The sequence below is a fragment of the Ips typographus genome, linkage group LG3, assembly GCF_016097725.1.
Source record: "Ips typographus isolate SLU linkage group LG3, UJ_Ityp_2.0, whole genome shotgun sequence".
Classification (NCBI taxonomy): Eukaryota; Metazoa; Arthropoda; class Insecta; order Coleoptera; family Curculionidae; genus Ips; species Ips typographus.
Genome location: NC_138424.1, coordinates 5,537,709 through 5,554,181, shown reverse-complemented (window position 1 = coordinate 5,554,181; position 16,473 = coordinate 5,537,709). Strand labels below are relative to the sequence as shown.

Sequence of the window (16,473 nt, the reverse complement as noted above, 5' to 3'; positions counted from 1 at the left end):
TCATGTGGATCTACTATATTCCAAAAATAAACAAAAGTTAAAACAGCAAATACAATTATTTATTCAAAATCTACCAACAAATTATCACACTATAATATTCAACCTCTTGTAATGTTGTAGTTCCAAAAATTTACCTGGGTGGCTTCTTAGATTTTCTGCAAAAACTCTATACTTAGTATTGCCCAACAGACTTAATAGTACTTACGAAGCAAGTTCTTCTAATTTCCGGGACAGCCTTTCGTTTTCTCTACAAACCAACTCATGGTCTCTTTGCAACAACTCTTTGGAACTAAATAACTCGTCGTTTTTATTCTGAAGTTCTCCATTTTCTCGCACATAAAGTCGCACCAAATCCATCAGTTCATTCATTTCCATATTATCCAGTTTATCAAGATCGACCTTTGACAAAGTTTTGATTTTTTCTGAAAGTAAATATTTTTCGTAAGAACGGTTTTTAGCTTTAAAACTACGTTTTAGTTTAGGATTATAGTAGTAATAATAATAGGCAAGCATTTACCTGAACCGTCATCAGAAGTTGTAGATGAAGATAAATGCAAGGCAGTTCTCAGATGGTTGTTTTCGCTCTCAAGAGTCTGGACTTCGCGTTTTAAACTGAGAATGAGTGCTTCCCGAGGATCCTAAATTTGCAGAAGAATTAAAAACAGCAGTCATTATAATAAGACATTCTTTTAAAACGTTTACAAATAAGAGAGATAATAACTAGCTAAACACTATAAACTAAGTAATTGAAAGGTTGAGGGTGTGCTAATTTCGTATACATTTGCTTTAAAAGGTTAGTTTGTATATAATAGAGGTAGTATACATTTTTAGCATACAGAGTGTAAATAACTGCAAAAAATAAGGGAGAGATTTCTGGGCCAAAATTAGGCGGAGTGTTTGGCATAAACATTTTTCATTTTAGTATTCCCCTCCTAGCTACTGCCTGGTAAAAAAATACCGCCCTAAAGCACTTCTCACTTAATACAAAAAAAATTACAAAATAAAATTTTAGAACACACAAAAAACTTAAAATTTAAAATTAAACTTTATGTTACTCACATACATCTCTTTTCTTAAATAGTATTAAGTTTTTCGGTCTGCATGTGGACGTCCGTATTTTTAGAGGGAAATGGCGGAATTGTTTATTCGGCGCATAAGTGTTAAAACAATTTACTTTTCGTTAGTTTTTTGAAGCTTTTTTTTATGGGGGCAGTTACTAAATAGGAAAATTCCACTTTTATACACCTTTCCTGATTTTGGCCAACTAGGTAATCACTTCTTAAATTTTTTCGCAGTTTACAGCCGTTACGTTAAGTTTCTTATGAAATGAATTATGAACACAAAAATAAATTAAAATACGTAAATGTATACCATTAGAACCACTGGTTTAGTGACAATTCGTTTAGCTCGAGCCGCATATCGCAGAGTGTTTAAAGTTTCAGAAACGTTGGATTTTGCCGGTGAAATACATGCAATCTAAAACAAACAAAAAATATATAATTGCCTAAACAAGAGTATCTAACTTGAATTTACCATCAGCGTGACTCCATTTCCTGCTAATGAATCTGCGAGTAGTTTTGTTAGTTTCGAGTCCCTATAAGGAACATGTTGATTTTTCTTTTTACAGTCGCTCAGAGATGCAATACAGTAACCTGAATATTTAATAAATTTGAGTAAATAAATATTTTTATCCATAATCGAATCACATAGAGCACTTTTATGTAGATACGAAACAACCCTATTATTTACTCCCTCACCCCGCTATTAGAGACACCTTGACCGTCTTAGTATATACGGGTTTTAAAGAAATTAGTTAATTTCTATGATTATTAATTAAAACTACTTTGAGTAAATACCTTCTTGATAACCAAAATATTTGATGTATGAAAAAAATGTCCGTAACAACTGCAAAGAGCGCAGAAAATACCAAAATCGTCCAGACCAGATAATCGGTAATTTCAGTTCGACGGTTGGTGCCAAGATACCGGCGGATTTTTCGTTCTTTGGTAAATTTGGGTTGGGAGCTAGAAACCAAAAGGGGGCAAACCATAATCGACTTCCTCAACAAGAAGAGGCTTTACTGCATGAATACCTTCTACAAAAAGCACCCGAGGAGAAACCGCTTTGACACAGGCATCGACCAGGATCCACGTCAATAATCGAAACCAGAAAAAAGCCTTAGTGGTAAGAAAGATACGGCCAACCCCAGGCAAACTGCGTGATAAGGAAGAAGAATTCAATAGGCAGATTGAAAGAAGCTACACCTCATTGAGGATATGCGAAACATGGAACTAATATATCCTCTAGAAGATTACCCCTAGCATTAGAAACGCAGTGCGGAAAGTCTGTTCTCTCCAAAGTAATAAATATCTGAATTTCACAAGGGGTTGGCAGTAACACACAATGCGTGTTATTACCAACTTGTACAACAACATTATTAACAATTTGTAGAACTGCACTGGGTGAAAATGGACTGTTACTTTAATCTATCCGAATTTCAGTTTAGAAACAGAACAACTCATCAAAACCTCCGTTCTTCAACAGTCTGACAGTACTTATCAAGGTATGGGGACCTGAATATGATCGTGAAAAAGGCCAACAGAACAGATCAGAGGGCTTATCTTAAGAAGATGATCGAGAAAGCCATACAGAACAACGCAAACATGAGAGTTCTCTGTTCCGAGAGATCTAAAGGTATAATGATTATCCAGAATATAAAAAAAGACTAAGGAATCATCGTGAATGAAAGAGGAGAGATCGTAGAAATTACTGAGAATTTCTATAAACGACTCTACATCCCATCGGTGGCACACTCATGTCAAAGTCAAATTCATCAGCCAGTCCTAAATATAGAACCAGAAGAACTAGAACCCATTGATGGAGAAGAACTAGAGACAGCGCTAAAACACCTGAAGAAAAGCAAAGACTCTGACGAAAGCATGCTAAATAAATGTATAGAAGAAAAGAGAATCCCGGACTCTTGGAAGAGGGCTTGGAATGGGATCAGAAAAGCATCAAAATCGACAGGAAGTATCTTAATTATCTCCACTTCGCAAATGATATTGTCCTATTTAGCAGCGATCCGGCCGAACATACGACGATGCTCCAAGAACAGAGTAATCTCCGAAACCGTTGGTCTTAAAATGAACCTACAGTTAAATTTGTTAAACTTTGATATACTCTCAATGGACATAACCTCTCTTTGCAGGACATTTTTCATCCCTTTTATGTTAGAAAGTTGTGAAGTTTGTCTGCATTACCTGAATTTGGTAGTCGAAGTACTTAAATATATTTCTGTCATATTCTAACCTTAAGACTACGGTAAAAACTAAAATATTTGGTTTGAAGTGGGGATTTGGAATCAATTTGCCAAACTTTATTTGAACTAACGACGTGCACTGAGTTATGTGGCTAAACTTTAGGTACGTACTTACCCAATACCATTAAACTTTTGTTGATGTTATTAGCTTCTTCAAGCATTTTGCCTTCACTTTGAGTTTTCTTCGTCATTTCGCTTCCCGCCAAATCAACAAAGTTTATCTTTCCTGTTCGGGATATAAACACTCCATTTTCGGCCTCTTGTTCTGATGTTATGTGCACGGTCAAAATGGAATGACTACGACTGAAAAAGCAAACAAATTTCAGTGTTAAAAGATACGTACAGTTGTTGTCAGATAAGCAGCAGATAGCAGTTTTTGATTACATGTGTCGGTAACTTTCAATATGTCACAGACTAATTGCCTTTGAAAAATCTAGAATACTAAGCCGTTAAGAAGGGCGGACATTGTAATAATATATCACAGGTATAGAATCGGTAAAAATTGCAGTCCATAGTTTGTTGTACTTGTTTAGGAAATAGAAAAACTACAGAAGAATAAGACCAAAAAGTTTTGCAGTTTTTACGAGACAACCCATTTGAGACCGCCATATCTACTGTAAACATAATCAATTTTCCAGCTTTATCAAGAACTGATCAAAGACAAATAAGACAAAACTCCGTTTTTGACCGAAAATGACAACAATCAGAAAATGGGACATGCAATTCAATTTTTATCGTTAAGGTGACGATTTCTGGGTTAATTTTTTGATGAAAAGGTGTTTCAGTATTATAATACATTACCATCCTGGAAAATGAATTAATTTCTTCTGCTGATGCTATCATTGGAGAAAATAATTACTTATTTCAACAGGATAATTACCCAGTTCATACTTCTAAAATAAAAAATAGGAGTTTAACTTGCTGTGCTCAAGACGCCCTGATTTAAATCCAATAAAAAAGGTTTCGGGAACAATTTTGAAAAAAAATTTGTGCAAATAATAATTTTACACCAAATAATGCTGAACCACTGTGGCAAAAATAAAAAACCACCTAGAATGAAATAACCTTCATATATACAAGTATCCTACCGAATTAATTCTATGACAAATCTACCTACTGCAATCCTTATTAGCTTCTGATGGAGCGGCTATTAATTATTGATTAAATAATAGTTACTAAATTATTTATCATTTTTGCCATTATTTCTTATTTTAGTAAGAAAAATCAACATTAACCCTAAACCAACAAGTATGACAAGGTTAATTTTACAGGTAAGTCCAATTTACACACATTTGGATTGGAACCAATACAAGTGCCACCTCAATCAACATAAAAAAGTCCTAAGAAAAAAACAAAGAGCAGCCTGGAGTACCTACTCCGACGAAATAGAAAATACCGAAGCAACAAGACTTCAGAAAGCTCAACTGTGTAAGGAGGATGGCATCTTTACTGCCAACATCCAGGAAAGCACAGAGTTACTACTTGCCACCCACTTCCCTGACTACACTACCACTATTGTGGAGGACCGGACTCAGAATAGACATATCTCCTCTGAGATCGATTGGCAATTAGCAAATCAAATAATACACGAGGAAAAGATAGACTAGGCACTCACTAGCTTCTCCCCCTTTAAATCACCAGGACCTGACGGTATCTATAGGACCTGACCCTACTACAGTGGGGCTTGGAACTATTCACGCCGCACCTGGTGGGGATGTTCAGGTCATCCCTGTCTCTAGAGCTAGAAGAGACATCCCAAAGGCTTGGAGGGAGGTCAGAGTGGTGTTCCTACCAAAACCAGGGATTATGGACTATACCACACCTAAAGCATACCAACCCATAAGCCTCTCATCCTTCTCTCTAAAAACAATGGACAGGCTATGTGAAAGATACATTAGGGATTAAGTATTATCAAACCATCCCCTTCACCCTAATCAACATGCTTATATCCCTGGGAGGTCAACGGACATAGTCCTTCATCTGGTGGCAGGGCGTGTTTGAACCCAGTGTAGAAGTTGGTCTCGCATCTGGAAAAAGGGACAAACTCGCTTCCACTATTAGAGGCTAGAGTGGACTCTGCAGTGCCACTATTTGCTTTCAGCAAAGTCAGTTGGATTAAAGGGCATAATCACAACAAAGGTAATAGGGTTGCCGATTCGTTGGCCAGGAAGGCTGCCAGGCTTCAGCCTTCTGGGCCAGAGCCCTTCGTGGGTTTGACCATGATGGTAGCCAAAAATATTATCAAAGAATGCTCCGTAGCGCTTTTTAAACAGCGCTAGGACGATACCATTGGCTGCAATTTATCCAAGGTACTTCTAAGATGTCCGGATAAAATTGCGACAAGAAGAAATTTGTCAATGACCAGGAAAAGGCTACGGCTTATAACGGGTATCCCGACAGGTCACTGTAAATTAAACAAACACCTATTCAGGATGAAGCTAAGTAACACCCCCTTATGCAGGGCCTGTAATCAAGAAGACGAGACGATGAAGCATATTCTCTGGGACTGCTCTACACTCTTGCCCATACGTAGGACTAAGTTGGGCCAATCTTTCCCATCCCTCGAATAGATCAGAGGCGACCGCCCGTCGCCTACGTTGTATCGCTAGGCTGGATAACGAACTGAGGATGACCTCCTCTCTTGCAGAGGAGCACTATGGGCCTACTGTGACCTAAGTGCTGTGGTGCCACCACTCTCCCAAGTTACAGATACAGATACAAGTCCAATTTTTTCATATAGGAAGAACTTTTAGGTTATCGTCAATAATCAGGTTACGATTTTATCTAACGCCAACTGTACCTGTATAATTAGAACAGAAACATACCTTGAATACTCGTTCATGTTATGTCTTCCTATTGATCTGTTTCTCAGTCCTTCTTCCAGAACAGCAATCAGATCATCGAGTTCTTCGCAGTCAACCATAAATAAATTTTCCACAAAAAATCCACATGCTTTTTTACTCCATCTCACCGCCAAAGGTTTTCTAATCGATCCTGCATTGAGCAGGTCTATAACCTAGAAAGCGCACAACTAAGTTGTTAATTTAGTTTTGGTATCATTACGTTAGATATTTTTTATAATACGTTGTAATGTAACATATTGCTTGTCGTGTTAAAAAATAAAGCAGTTTTTTAGTTGTTTGTTCTGTTTGATCTCGTCCACACCAAAAAAGTGTTTCCAGATTTGGGCTTGTTAAAAGAAGTCACCTTTTCGTTATAAATTTCCAAATAGCTGGCTTTGAGAATAAAATGAGTACTGGGTTGTTCTTGAATTTGCTGGAACAGGTACATGAAAGATCGAAATATTAGACCATGGTCTTCGCTGTAATGGACTGTGTTTGTTCCAATCTGTAATCATTCAAAATTATATTTTATAAAAATAAACAGCAGAATATTATACCAAGCCGGGAGGTCCAGTCAGAGTATGAGTTTTTCCACTACCGGTTTGGCCATAACAAAAGCAAGTGCATCGGAAACCCTCGACGGCCATTGAAATTAATTTCTTCATTCCTAGTGAACCTCTCTTGAAATTGTTGTACTATCAGCGGTAAGCAATTTTTACCTGAAAATTGCAGCACATCCTCCTGAGTGGCTGCAGGCTCAAATACCACATTGTAGGAAAATACTTTGGGCTTTTGACTATCATTTGGCCCGTTGGGTGGTGCGTGAACCATAATCCGACCATCTCCGGGAAACTCCACAATTGATTCGTCTCCTCTATCCAATTCTCTTTTACTCAATGGTCTTACTCTAAATTAACAGAATTTCGCCTCAATGATATTTTCTATTATTGAACCTGAAGAAAATTGTTAAAACAATTATATGAACTCTTTTCAGTGTGTCCCAACTTTTTCAAATTTAGACGCTAAATATCCGACTTAAATTTCCCATGTTCATGGGAATCATAATAACGCCACTATTTAATATTTATGGCCAAATATATTTCAACCTAATAAAAATGAGACATCTTGGTGACATTTTGAGAAATAATCTCACTAAATAACGTTCGAGCTTTTCAATTAACCAAATAATTTTTCATTCTAGCATGTTTTCCTTACAAAATTTCCCTCATTCTAAAGAACTCTTAAAATTATAGAAAACATGCTATCATAAAAATTATTGCTAATTTGAAAGCTCTCGTAGTATTACCTTCATTATTTAAAGAAAATATCTCATTTGTAAGAACTTTTCCTCTTTATGGGGATGTATAAACAATATTTAGTTCGATTTCTCAAAGTTACTTACCTAACTACAACGTTGATGTTGTCTTCATTTTGATTGTACCTTGTCGTAATTTTTCGAAAACTGTTAGTTTCGTTAAGTCGCTCAACACTGCCAACCCTAAAATTAAATTGTCAAAAATTATTCAAAATGCAGAAATAGTATATTATAGACCTAGGGACTAAAGTGGTTCTTTTAATCCCGCGGCGAAAGGTTCAGCAACACCCAACACATTAACACTTAGTCTAAGATTACACCTCTAATGTAGCACTGTGTGTTAGTTAATTTTTTTTTAAAATAGGGTTGAAACAGCTTTGGAAGGTAATAAGTTAAAAATTAAAAAGTTAAAAAGTTTGACCAAGGTCGGACGACTTTTATTTAAAAAATTTGCCCTAAACCGTCCCTTAGGTCGTTAGAGGTCGTAATGATCTGTAATAGTAATAAAACGAAACTATTAATTGAATATTAGCTGCATTAAAATGGGCGCTACTGATTTACTTTTAATTAATAATAAAGAATCTTGTCACCGGATTTAGCACGAGTTTTCCCTTAAAACTGCTGATTATAAGAATAACGTCATATCACTGATCTCATCACGTAACAAAAGCTCTATTAACATTTACAATTGGGGATTGAGTGTGATATGAAAAATTTGATAACTGTGGGAAATAATATGTATAAAATATTAAGTACATATATACAGTGCGTTTTTTTTAACGCGCAACATAGGATTTTACGTGTTAAATTTTTAAGTCCATGTTAGACCATTTTATTTTGGAACTGCAAGTCTATAACTTGACGGGTGTGTCTTTAGTACCCTGAAGCTTAAGTAAGTCTAGCAATTTTGTCTAAAAAGTGATTAAAAACTGGAAAAAAATCATTTTTTTTCGAAAAGATTTTATCGTTCCATACTCCCTGTATGCATTGTTGTTCCTTGTTGTTTTTATACTGGCAGGGCAGGTAACAGGTAAAGTGACATATTTTGACTGCATCACGACCCGACATCTTTTGAACGTCAAAAGGGCATTTTATGATTGTTTGGAATACTGTTTGGCTTCAAACCGAGGTCACTTTGAACAATTCACTTATAAAAATACTTCTTTTGTTCTTAACTTTCTTGATATAAAGTTAATGATCACCCTGTTTTACTTTCTACGCCAAATTTTACCTGCTACCTGCCGTGCCAGTATCAAAAACAACAAAGAACAACAATGCATACAGGGAGTATGAAACGATAAAACCTTTTCGAAAAAAGATGATTTTTTGCAAGCTTTTTAACACTTTTTAGGCCGAATTGTTAAACTTACTTAAGCTTCAGGGTACGAAACAGCCACCCGTCAAGTTTTATACTTGTAGTTCCAAAATAACATGGTCTAACATGGGCTTAAAAATTTAACACGTAAAATCCTATGTTGCGCGTTAAAAAAAACGCACTGTATATAGGCCGGTTTAGAACGTCTTTCGACGTTGTCCGACAACTAATTTCCAGCCTCTTCGGTCTTCACAATCTTCAGGTGTTAGATTTCTCTCACTCATGCATTTATGCATGGTTTTCTACCACTCCTGTTTTGGTCTTCCTCGTTTTCTTCTGCCTGTTGGTTGCCAATGAAGTACTCTTTTAGGCCATCGGGTATTTGACATTCTTTCCACGTGTCCGTACCACGTAAGTTGCTTGTTTTCGATATCCTGTGTTATTGCGTCTTTTATTCCCATCCGTTGTTTTATGATGTCGTTTCTTATTCTTTCTCTTCGTGAAATGCGCATCGATCTCCTAATTGCATCCATTTCAACTGCCTCAACTCTTTTCTTGTGTCTATCTGAAATTCTCCAGGTTTCTGATCCATATAGGAGGGTGTTTTTTACCATTGCCTCATAGATATTAAATTTCCGCTTCTTGGTTATTTCTTTGCTCCATAGGATTCCATTCAGAGCTCCGATTACTTTTTTGGCTTTGACTATTCGCTTTCCGATTTCTTTTACATCTGTTCCTGTGTTGTCGAATGTAATGCCCAGATATTCATATTCCTGACACTGAAGGATTTCTTGGCCATTGTCCAGTTCCAAATTTCCGTCCTGAGTTCCCACACATAGATACTTTGTCTTGGCTATGTTGACTGTTAAGCCCCATTCTCTGTATTCCTCTATTAGCTTTCGCATCATGTACTGCACATCCCCTTTATCATTGGCTACTATGACTTGGTCGTCTGCGAACTGTAGGGTAAACAAGCAACCATCATCAATTTCTATTCCCATTCCCTGGACCTTTCTTTTCCAGTTTTTTAGTGCCATCGCTATGTATATTTTAAAAAGAGTGGGAGAGACATAGCATCCTTGACGCAATCCTTTATTCACCATAAGCTCTTCAGTGACACATTTGCCTACCCTAATTCTTGATTTTGATTCCCTATATAGTTCTTTAAGGGCTGTTACGTAGGTGTGATTAATGTTGGATTGCTCTAAGACCCTCCATAGTTTTGATACTGGGACTGTATCGTAGGCTTTTTGTAGGTCAACAAATGATAGGTGCGTTTCCAAGTTTCTAGCACTTCTCTTCTCTATAACTTGTTTTAGAGTAAACACGTTGTCTGTACATGATCTTCCTGCTCTGAAACCGCATTGTTCTTCCTCTTCTTTTCCTTTATAATCCTCTTCAATGAGATCACGTAGAATTCTACCATATAGTCTGCTCAATGTGCTTGTAACCGAGATGCCCCGATAGTTATTGCAGTTCAGTTTATTTCCTTTTTTGTGAATGGAGGAGATGAGAGCCATTTTCCATTCCTTAGGGACGGACATGCAGCTAATAAATATTAAATAAATGCTGAACTAATAATAACTCTAACTACTACTAATGCAATGCAATAACTTTAATTTGGTAAATTGATAACTGATGTAATCAGTATTGATAAAAATCAGTAGTTAATACTAAAATGTATAAAAATACAGTTGGATACTTACTCACTGCTCCTTATACTGCTTTTGCTGAAATATCCACTTCTTTGATCAGAACTGTCACTGGAAGCAGTAGACGGAACACTGGTGTTATTCTTGTTGGTACTTTCTTTGAGCTCAGCTTCTGACAATAATTTCTTAGTATGGGTGCCCGGTTCAACATTTTCGTTAGAACCAGGTGAATATTTTGCTCTGACAGCTGGTGTACCTTTTCCAGCCATTTCAAACAACTTACACTATTGTAATTTGCGAACATTAGAACTTCAAATTACTAGTTTTCAATAAAAGGAGCCTCAATCGTAACTGATCTATTTGTCGCGAGTTTTGCCGGGAAACTATCCACTAACTTGTTTACAGCGAGTTTTTCGTAGTCTGACGTCATACCGTCGTCAGGGGTTATAGGGTTGTATACATAAGGTTCTCAACACCCTTTCAAAAAGTGAAATGCTTAATAGGGTTGAAATCATCATTTATCATACCGACATTGAATAAATAACAAATATTTTTCAAGAGCCAATAAATCAAGATCAAGTGAATAATTAATAATTTATTAATATTAAAAAGCAATTTCCTTATATATCGATTTAGCAGTTTGCTTACAAAACTAAGGTTACTGGAATTGATTGGGCCATCAGATGGGAATGGTAACACCTGGTTACGAAAGTTATTTAATTTTTTTAGAGGTTAATTGAAATATGTAAAAGGGTGTACGTATACAGGGTGAGTCAAATTGGTGATGCATGTATGGAGATTTTGTTTATCTTTATTGATACAGGATCGGTTAAATGCGAAAAGAGAATTTTATGTCAAACTTATACCCGGTTGGAAATTGGATTATCGTTTGATGTGCAATGAGAAAATGTGCAACACTGGATTTTAAAGATTGCTTAGTTTCTAAACCATCTCAATTGCAGTTTTGAAATGAAGACAGTGCTAAGGCACTTTTTTACAAAGAATTTGATGAGGTTTTCAGAAAAGATGTACCGTCATTTGTTTTCGAGTTATGTAAATAACTTATATATTATTTTTTGCATCATCGGAAAAAGCTTCAAATTTCCTTTTAAATGATGTATTGATTGATACCATTGACAAGTCCATAACGTGAGAAAATTAACTTTTATGTTTTTTTTTTAAATAGGCCTAGAAAGTTGCTTAATTTCTAAAATTAATAATAATTTATTACGATCCATAACTATCTACTCCAGGATTAAACGAAATTACTAAAAAAACTTTCAAAATTCAGACACTTTTGACGCATTTTAAAATTAGATAATACAATTTGGAAACCGGCTAAAAGTTTGTCATAAATTTATCTAAAAATTTCCCCATTTATCCGACTCTGTATATAAAGATAAACAAAATCTCCATACATGCATCACCAATTTGACTCACTCTGTATTTAATATTTTTTAAATTTTTTACAGTTTTTAATGTTAACTACAGTATTAAGTGTTTCACGGAAATTCAATTTCCAAGTCGACGTGTCATGTATGCATCAGAAATATTTTTGATTTAAATGTAATGTACAAGGTGACGACGGCGACCTATTTGACCAAAAGAGATATGCAATAAATTGATTAATAATTCAAATTCGACACTCACCATTGGGATTTCGGAAACTATAAGACATACGAGAAAGCTTAAATTGGGGCAAAGTTGCGCAATGTAAAGCTCTTCCAAATGCCGTTTCAAAAATGTCGATTTTCCAAGTAGTATATAAAAAACTGAAAATTAGATTTTTGGTTTTTATTTATTCCTAACCTTATTTGAAAAGATATCCCAAAACTAAAAGCATATTTTCATTGCCACTTTTTCCCAGCTATTCGATGATGGATTTATTGACAGTCATCATCAACTTTCGTTTTTCTCATAGGCGACATATTGGATTTTTAGCTGACCAAATAGTACATTTTATTCTGATTTCAATGATGTATGATAACTTATGATTTGCTTCATAAATGACAAAATAATTGAAGTCGTTGGCTTTGAGTTAATGAAACGTTTTATGAAATGTCATTACTTGACAGTACTTTATCAGATAATTCGGTCTGTACGATTATTATAGCAAGTTAAACATAGTTAAAAATGTATCCAGAAATGAATCCACCGCACAAAATGTTATTTTTATACCATACAATTATACCATATACCAAGTTTTTATTGAATTATTTTGTCATTTATGAAGCAAATCATAAGTTATCATACATCAATGAAATCAGAATAAAACGCACTATTTGGTCGTGTAAAAATCCAATATGGCGCCCATAAGAAAAAAGAAAGTTGATGATGATGATAGCTGGGAGAAAGTGGGAAAAAAAAATAAATATAAACAAAAAACTAATTTTCAGTTTTTTTCGGATATGTTCGGAATTACTCTGAAAATGGATATTTTCAGAACGACATTAAACTTTCTCGTATCTCTTATAGTTTCCGAAATCCCAATGGTGAGGGTCAAATTTGAATTACCCTGTATAAGTATTTATTGTAACGGGAGAGCAACTAAGAATACGTGTTACTGAAAATTATCCATTGTAAAGGCTTGTGGCAAACAAAATAACTGAAAAGACAACAAGGGAAACACATCTAAAATGTTTTTGCAATTCAAGCGTTGCCACATTTTCATGAAATCAGTAACAACAACGGATTTTTGTTCGCCAGCCCTAATAACTGGTCTCATTTTTCGATTCTGCTACATGATCTCGACATTTTTGTTCTGCGAGGTTTCTTTTGCTATGAAACCTCACGTTAATGAAATTTCAATTTTTTAATTAGTTTGCTCAAGGGCGTGGATCTGTCATCATCATCATCATTAGTCTGTATTAATCCACTCCTGGAAACAGGCCTCTTCCATTTCCTTCTATGTGGACCTGTTTTGTGCTGGGATCATCCAGTACTTTCCCAGTTGTCTCGCTATATCTTAGCATGCTTCTGCTTCTTTTTGTTCTCCGTGGTCTCCATTGCATAATGATTTTGGACCATTTTACATGTTCACGCAACGTGCCCCGCCTAACGCCACGTGTTTATTGCAGTTTGTTCTATGACATCACTCACTTTGGTTCTTGCCCTGATATCCTCATTTTTTTGTCTATTTCGCTAATTCCCAGCATCTCACGGTCAATCGCACGTTGACAAATCCGTAGTTGTTGTAATTTAACTGGTAATACGCAGGCATCGTACATTTTCCGTTTCAGATTAATTTGGTATCTTCGGTTCTTTGAGGATGTATGATATATGCAAGTTTTCCAAATGCTGCATGGGAAGACTCATTAAAGGAACATAATTACGGGGGGGATCCATTTTAAGGGGCAAAACGCAAGTCAAGTAATGTGGGTATTAAGAGGCAATGGAAGAAAATAGAAGGGGGGATGTTTAGGGAAGATAGAGTTAAAAGATCGAGGAAGAAGGAAGTCGAGGCGTGATTCAATTGGTAATTTAGACAGACAGGTGTACCATTGTTAGAAGCTTTGTTGATCTCAAGGACCTCCAGGAGGTTCAAGAGATTGCCCTTTTGGCAAAAACGTAATACCCTAAAGCCAAGGTCAGTATTAAACAAATGTTTGGTAAAATAGAGATGTCTAGCGAAGGTGGATTTAATGAAACTAGCGTCTGTCTGTCCAATGTAGAAAGCACCACACCCCGGGGTACAACAGGTTAGTTAGTAAACTCCAGATCTGTGGAGTTTGGTAGGAGGGTCTTTAGAGTTACAAAGGAATCGGCGAGTTGTATGCTGAAATTTTAAAGAAATGTTGATGTCATTAGATTTAAAAATGTTCTTTAACTGAAAAGAAATGTGACCAAGGAAGGGGATATAAAAATAATTAGTAACTTGGGGATGGTTATTTAGAAGAAGATCCTTGTTAAGAAATTTGTTCTAATGGGTGAAATAGATTTTATTAACAGTGGAAACAGGATTCTCATTACAAAAAGCAACAGTTTTAATCCATGAGAGCTCAGTGTTAAAATCAGATTTAGACATTGGAATGAATATTAAAAAGACGATGGAAGAAAGAGTTTAAAGAAGCGACTTTTTGGTTGAAGGGGTGGTGGGAAGTAAACTAGGTCGGTACTAGTAGGTTTATGAAAAATCGAAAATGTGATGTGGTTGTTATGACGAGACAGAAGGATGTCAAGGAAGGGTAAAGTATTTGAAGACTCTAGTACAAAGGTAAACTTGATTGAATTATGTAGGTTATTTGGAACAAAAACTGACCTTGATTTTTTTTAGTTACTGGCAGCACTTCCAAAAACTCAAAAACATTAAAGTCAATGTTGAATATCTTAGTAAATATGGATGTTGGAAAATAGTAGTCACACATACTCAGGTGGAAAGTGATTTCTGTCGAGATATTATGTAGTTCGCCGAGACGAAGTCGAGGTGACCTTTATCTGGAGACAGAAATTAAACGTTCCACCGTGGTTTTTATACTATTTTATTTTCAACCATTTATCAGAATCTTATCAAACTTTTAATAAATCGTTTAGTTGAAATATTGATTGCTTATAGTCTCTAACAATGAAGTAGTATAGGTGTACGAGTAGTTATGACTTCAACCATGATAAACGACGTGATTTGTTTACAATCTTGACAACGTCATTAGTGTGCTATTGTGTTTTCAATATTTTGAGCTGAAACGTTTCACTTTTCACCACCTGAGCTGCAAGCTGTTGCAGAGGTCGCGGAAGAACCGTATAAAGTAAGAGTGAAGTAGTAGTCCATAGTCACTCAGTGGAGTTGTAGTAGATAGGGGTAACTGAGTATCACACAATCTTCTCCACAAAACAAAATGTATATATTGGTCTTTAACCTTCAAAAAACGGCCAACATGTTTCGAGTGCAGCAGCTACTCATCATCAGGGGCTAACTAAACAGCCTATCAGCTGGCTGTCATTTTAAACAAGGAGACAGCAAACCTGGGGTAGTGTTGTGAAAAAATATATTAAGTTTTTCAGAATAAAACATTTAAAAAAACCATTTAAACAATTTTTACCTACGACCTCAGTGTAAATAGCTATTTACGCATAGTTTTCCGTTACGTATTAAACCTCTTTACGCAAAGTTGTAAAAAAATTGATGTTGCTGGGAAAAATTGATTTTGTTTACATTTCTTCCTTTATCAGAGTATATTAGATGGAGATCATCGCGTAATGGCATTGTTCATACAGTTTTAAGTAACTACCACTTCGTTTAGAATATTATCTGCGATAGCAAACACATCAAGTAATATTACTAAAAGTTTTCCCTTTCTTCTTATTAACTGTAATGTCACCATAAATAATTATTTTAAGAACAACATTAATAATTAATTATTTAAATAACATGATGTGTGAATTTTTTTTATTACTCTATTATTTTTTTCTTTCCTAATACCTATGATTAGTACAAATATGATGTCAATACGTTGAAAATATACTTTTTTTATGAAAAGTTACTCTGAATTGTATGAATTGCGAAAACAGGACTTTTCATTTGGTCGTAGGTAAAGTATAGTACGTCAAACGTGCTCTAACGCATTTTACGTACTCAGGGAATTACACACTCGCCGCTACGCGGCTCCGTGCGTAACTTTTTCCATATCGTGCGTAAAATGCTTCTTATAGCACTAGTTACGTAATATACTATTAATAATAGTTTTTCAGGATAAAACATTTAAAAAAACCCAAGTTTGGTAAGTTTAAAGAGAAAATAATCTTATTGTGGAGAAATCACCATTTTCCCATACACATTATCAAAATTGAAAAACTTAACGTTAACATATCAAAAATGAATTAAAACTTAAAACGACTGGTACTGCAATTTAGTGACAACATCTACCTTTCATAAAGGGGAAAATGCCAGTTTTAGTTAGCATTTTGTAAAAGTTCAGTGAACAGACACTTGTTAATGAATTCTACCTGTTGCGAACGCAACTTTAACTTTAAGTTTTTCAATTTTGATAATGTGTATGGGAAAATGGTGATTTTTCCACAATAAGATTATTTTC

The 16,473-nt window shown here is 35.4% G+C and overlaps 1 protein-coding gene across 1 annotated transcript; it reads right to left on the bottom strand.

The window, feature by feature from the left end:
- Positions 1–11,020, bottom strand: Klp54D (Kinesin-like protein at 54D). Its single transcript, XM_081976081.1, has 12 exons — positions 10,499–11,020; positions 7,565–7,660; positions 6,882–7,069; positions 6,720–6,829; positions 6,527–6,667; positions 6,145–6,335; positions 3,435–3,622; positions 1,534–1,652; positions 1,372–1,476; positions 518–638; positions 206–422; positions 1–155 (listed from the first exon to the last, which is right to left on the bottom strand). Exons 1-12 carry the CDS (start codon positions 10,711–10,713, stop codon positions 131–133), a joined length of 1,716 nt encoding a protein of 571 aa, XP_081832207.1. The 5' UTR covers positions 10,714–11,020; the 3' UTR covers positions 1–130.
- Positions 11,021–16,473: the final 5,453 nt, after the last annotated feature.

What these genes read in the sequence shown, in the direction of transcription:
- Klp54D (XM_081976081.1), bottom strand. Translation starts at nt 10,713, where the DNA reads ATGGCTGGAAAAGGTACACCAGCTGTCAGAGCAAAATATTCACCTGGT. An exon ending in AACATCAACGTTGTAGTTAG is followed by an intron (nt 7,070 to 7,564) that starts GTAAGTAACTTT and finishes CTGTTAATTTAG; the next exon opens with AGTAAGACCATTGAGTAAAA. An exon ending in GAAATGGAGTCACGCTGATG is followed by an intron (nt 1,477 to 1,533) that starts GTAAATTCAAGT and finishes TGTTTGTTTTAG; the next exon opens with ATTGCATGTATTTCACCGGC.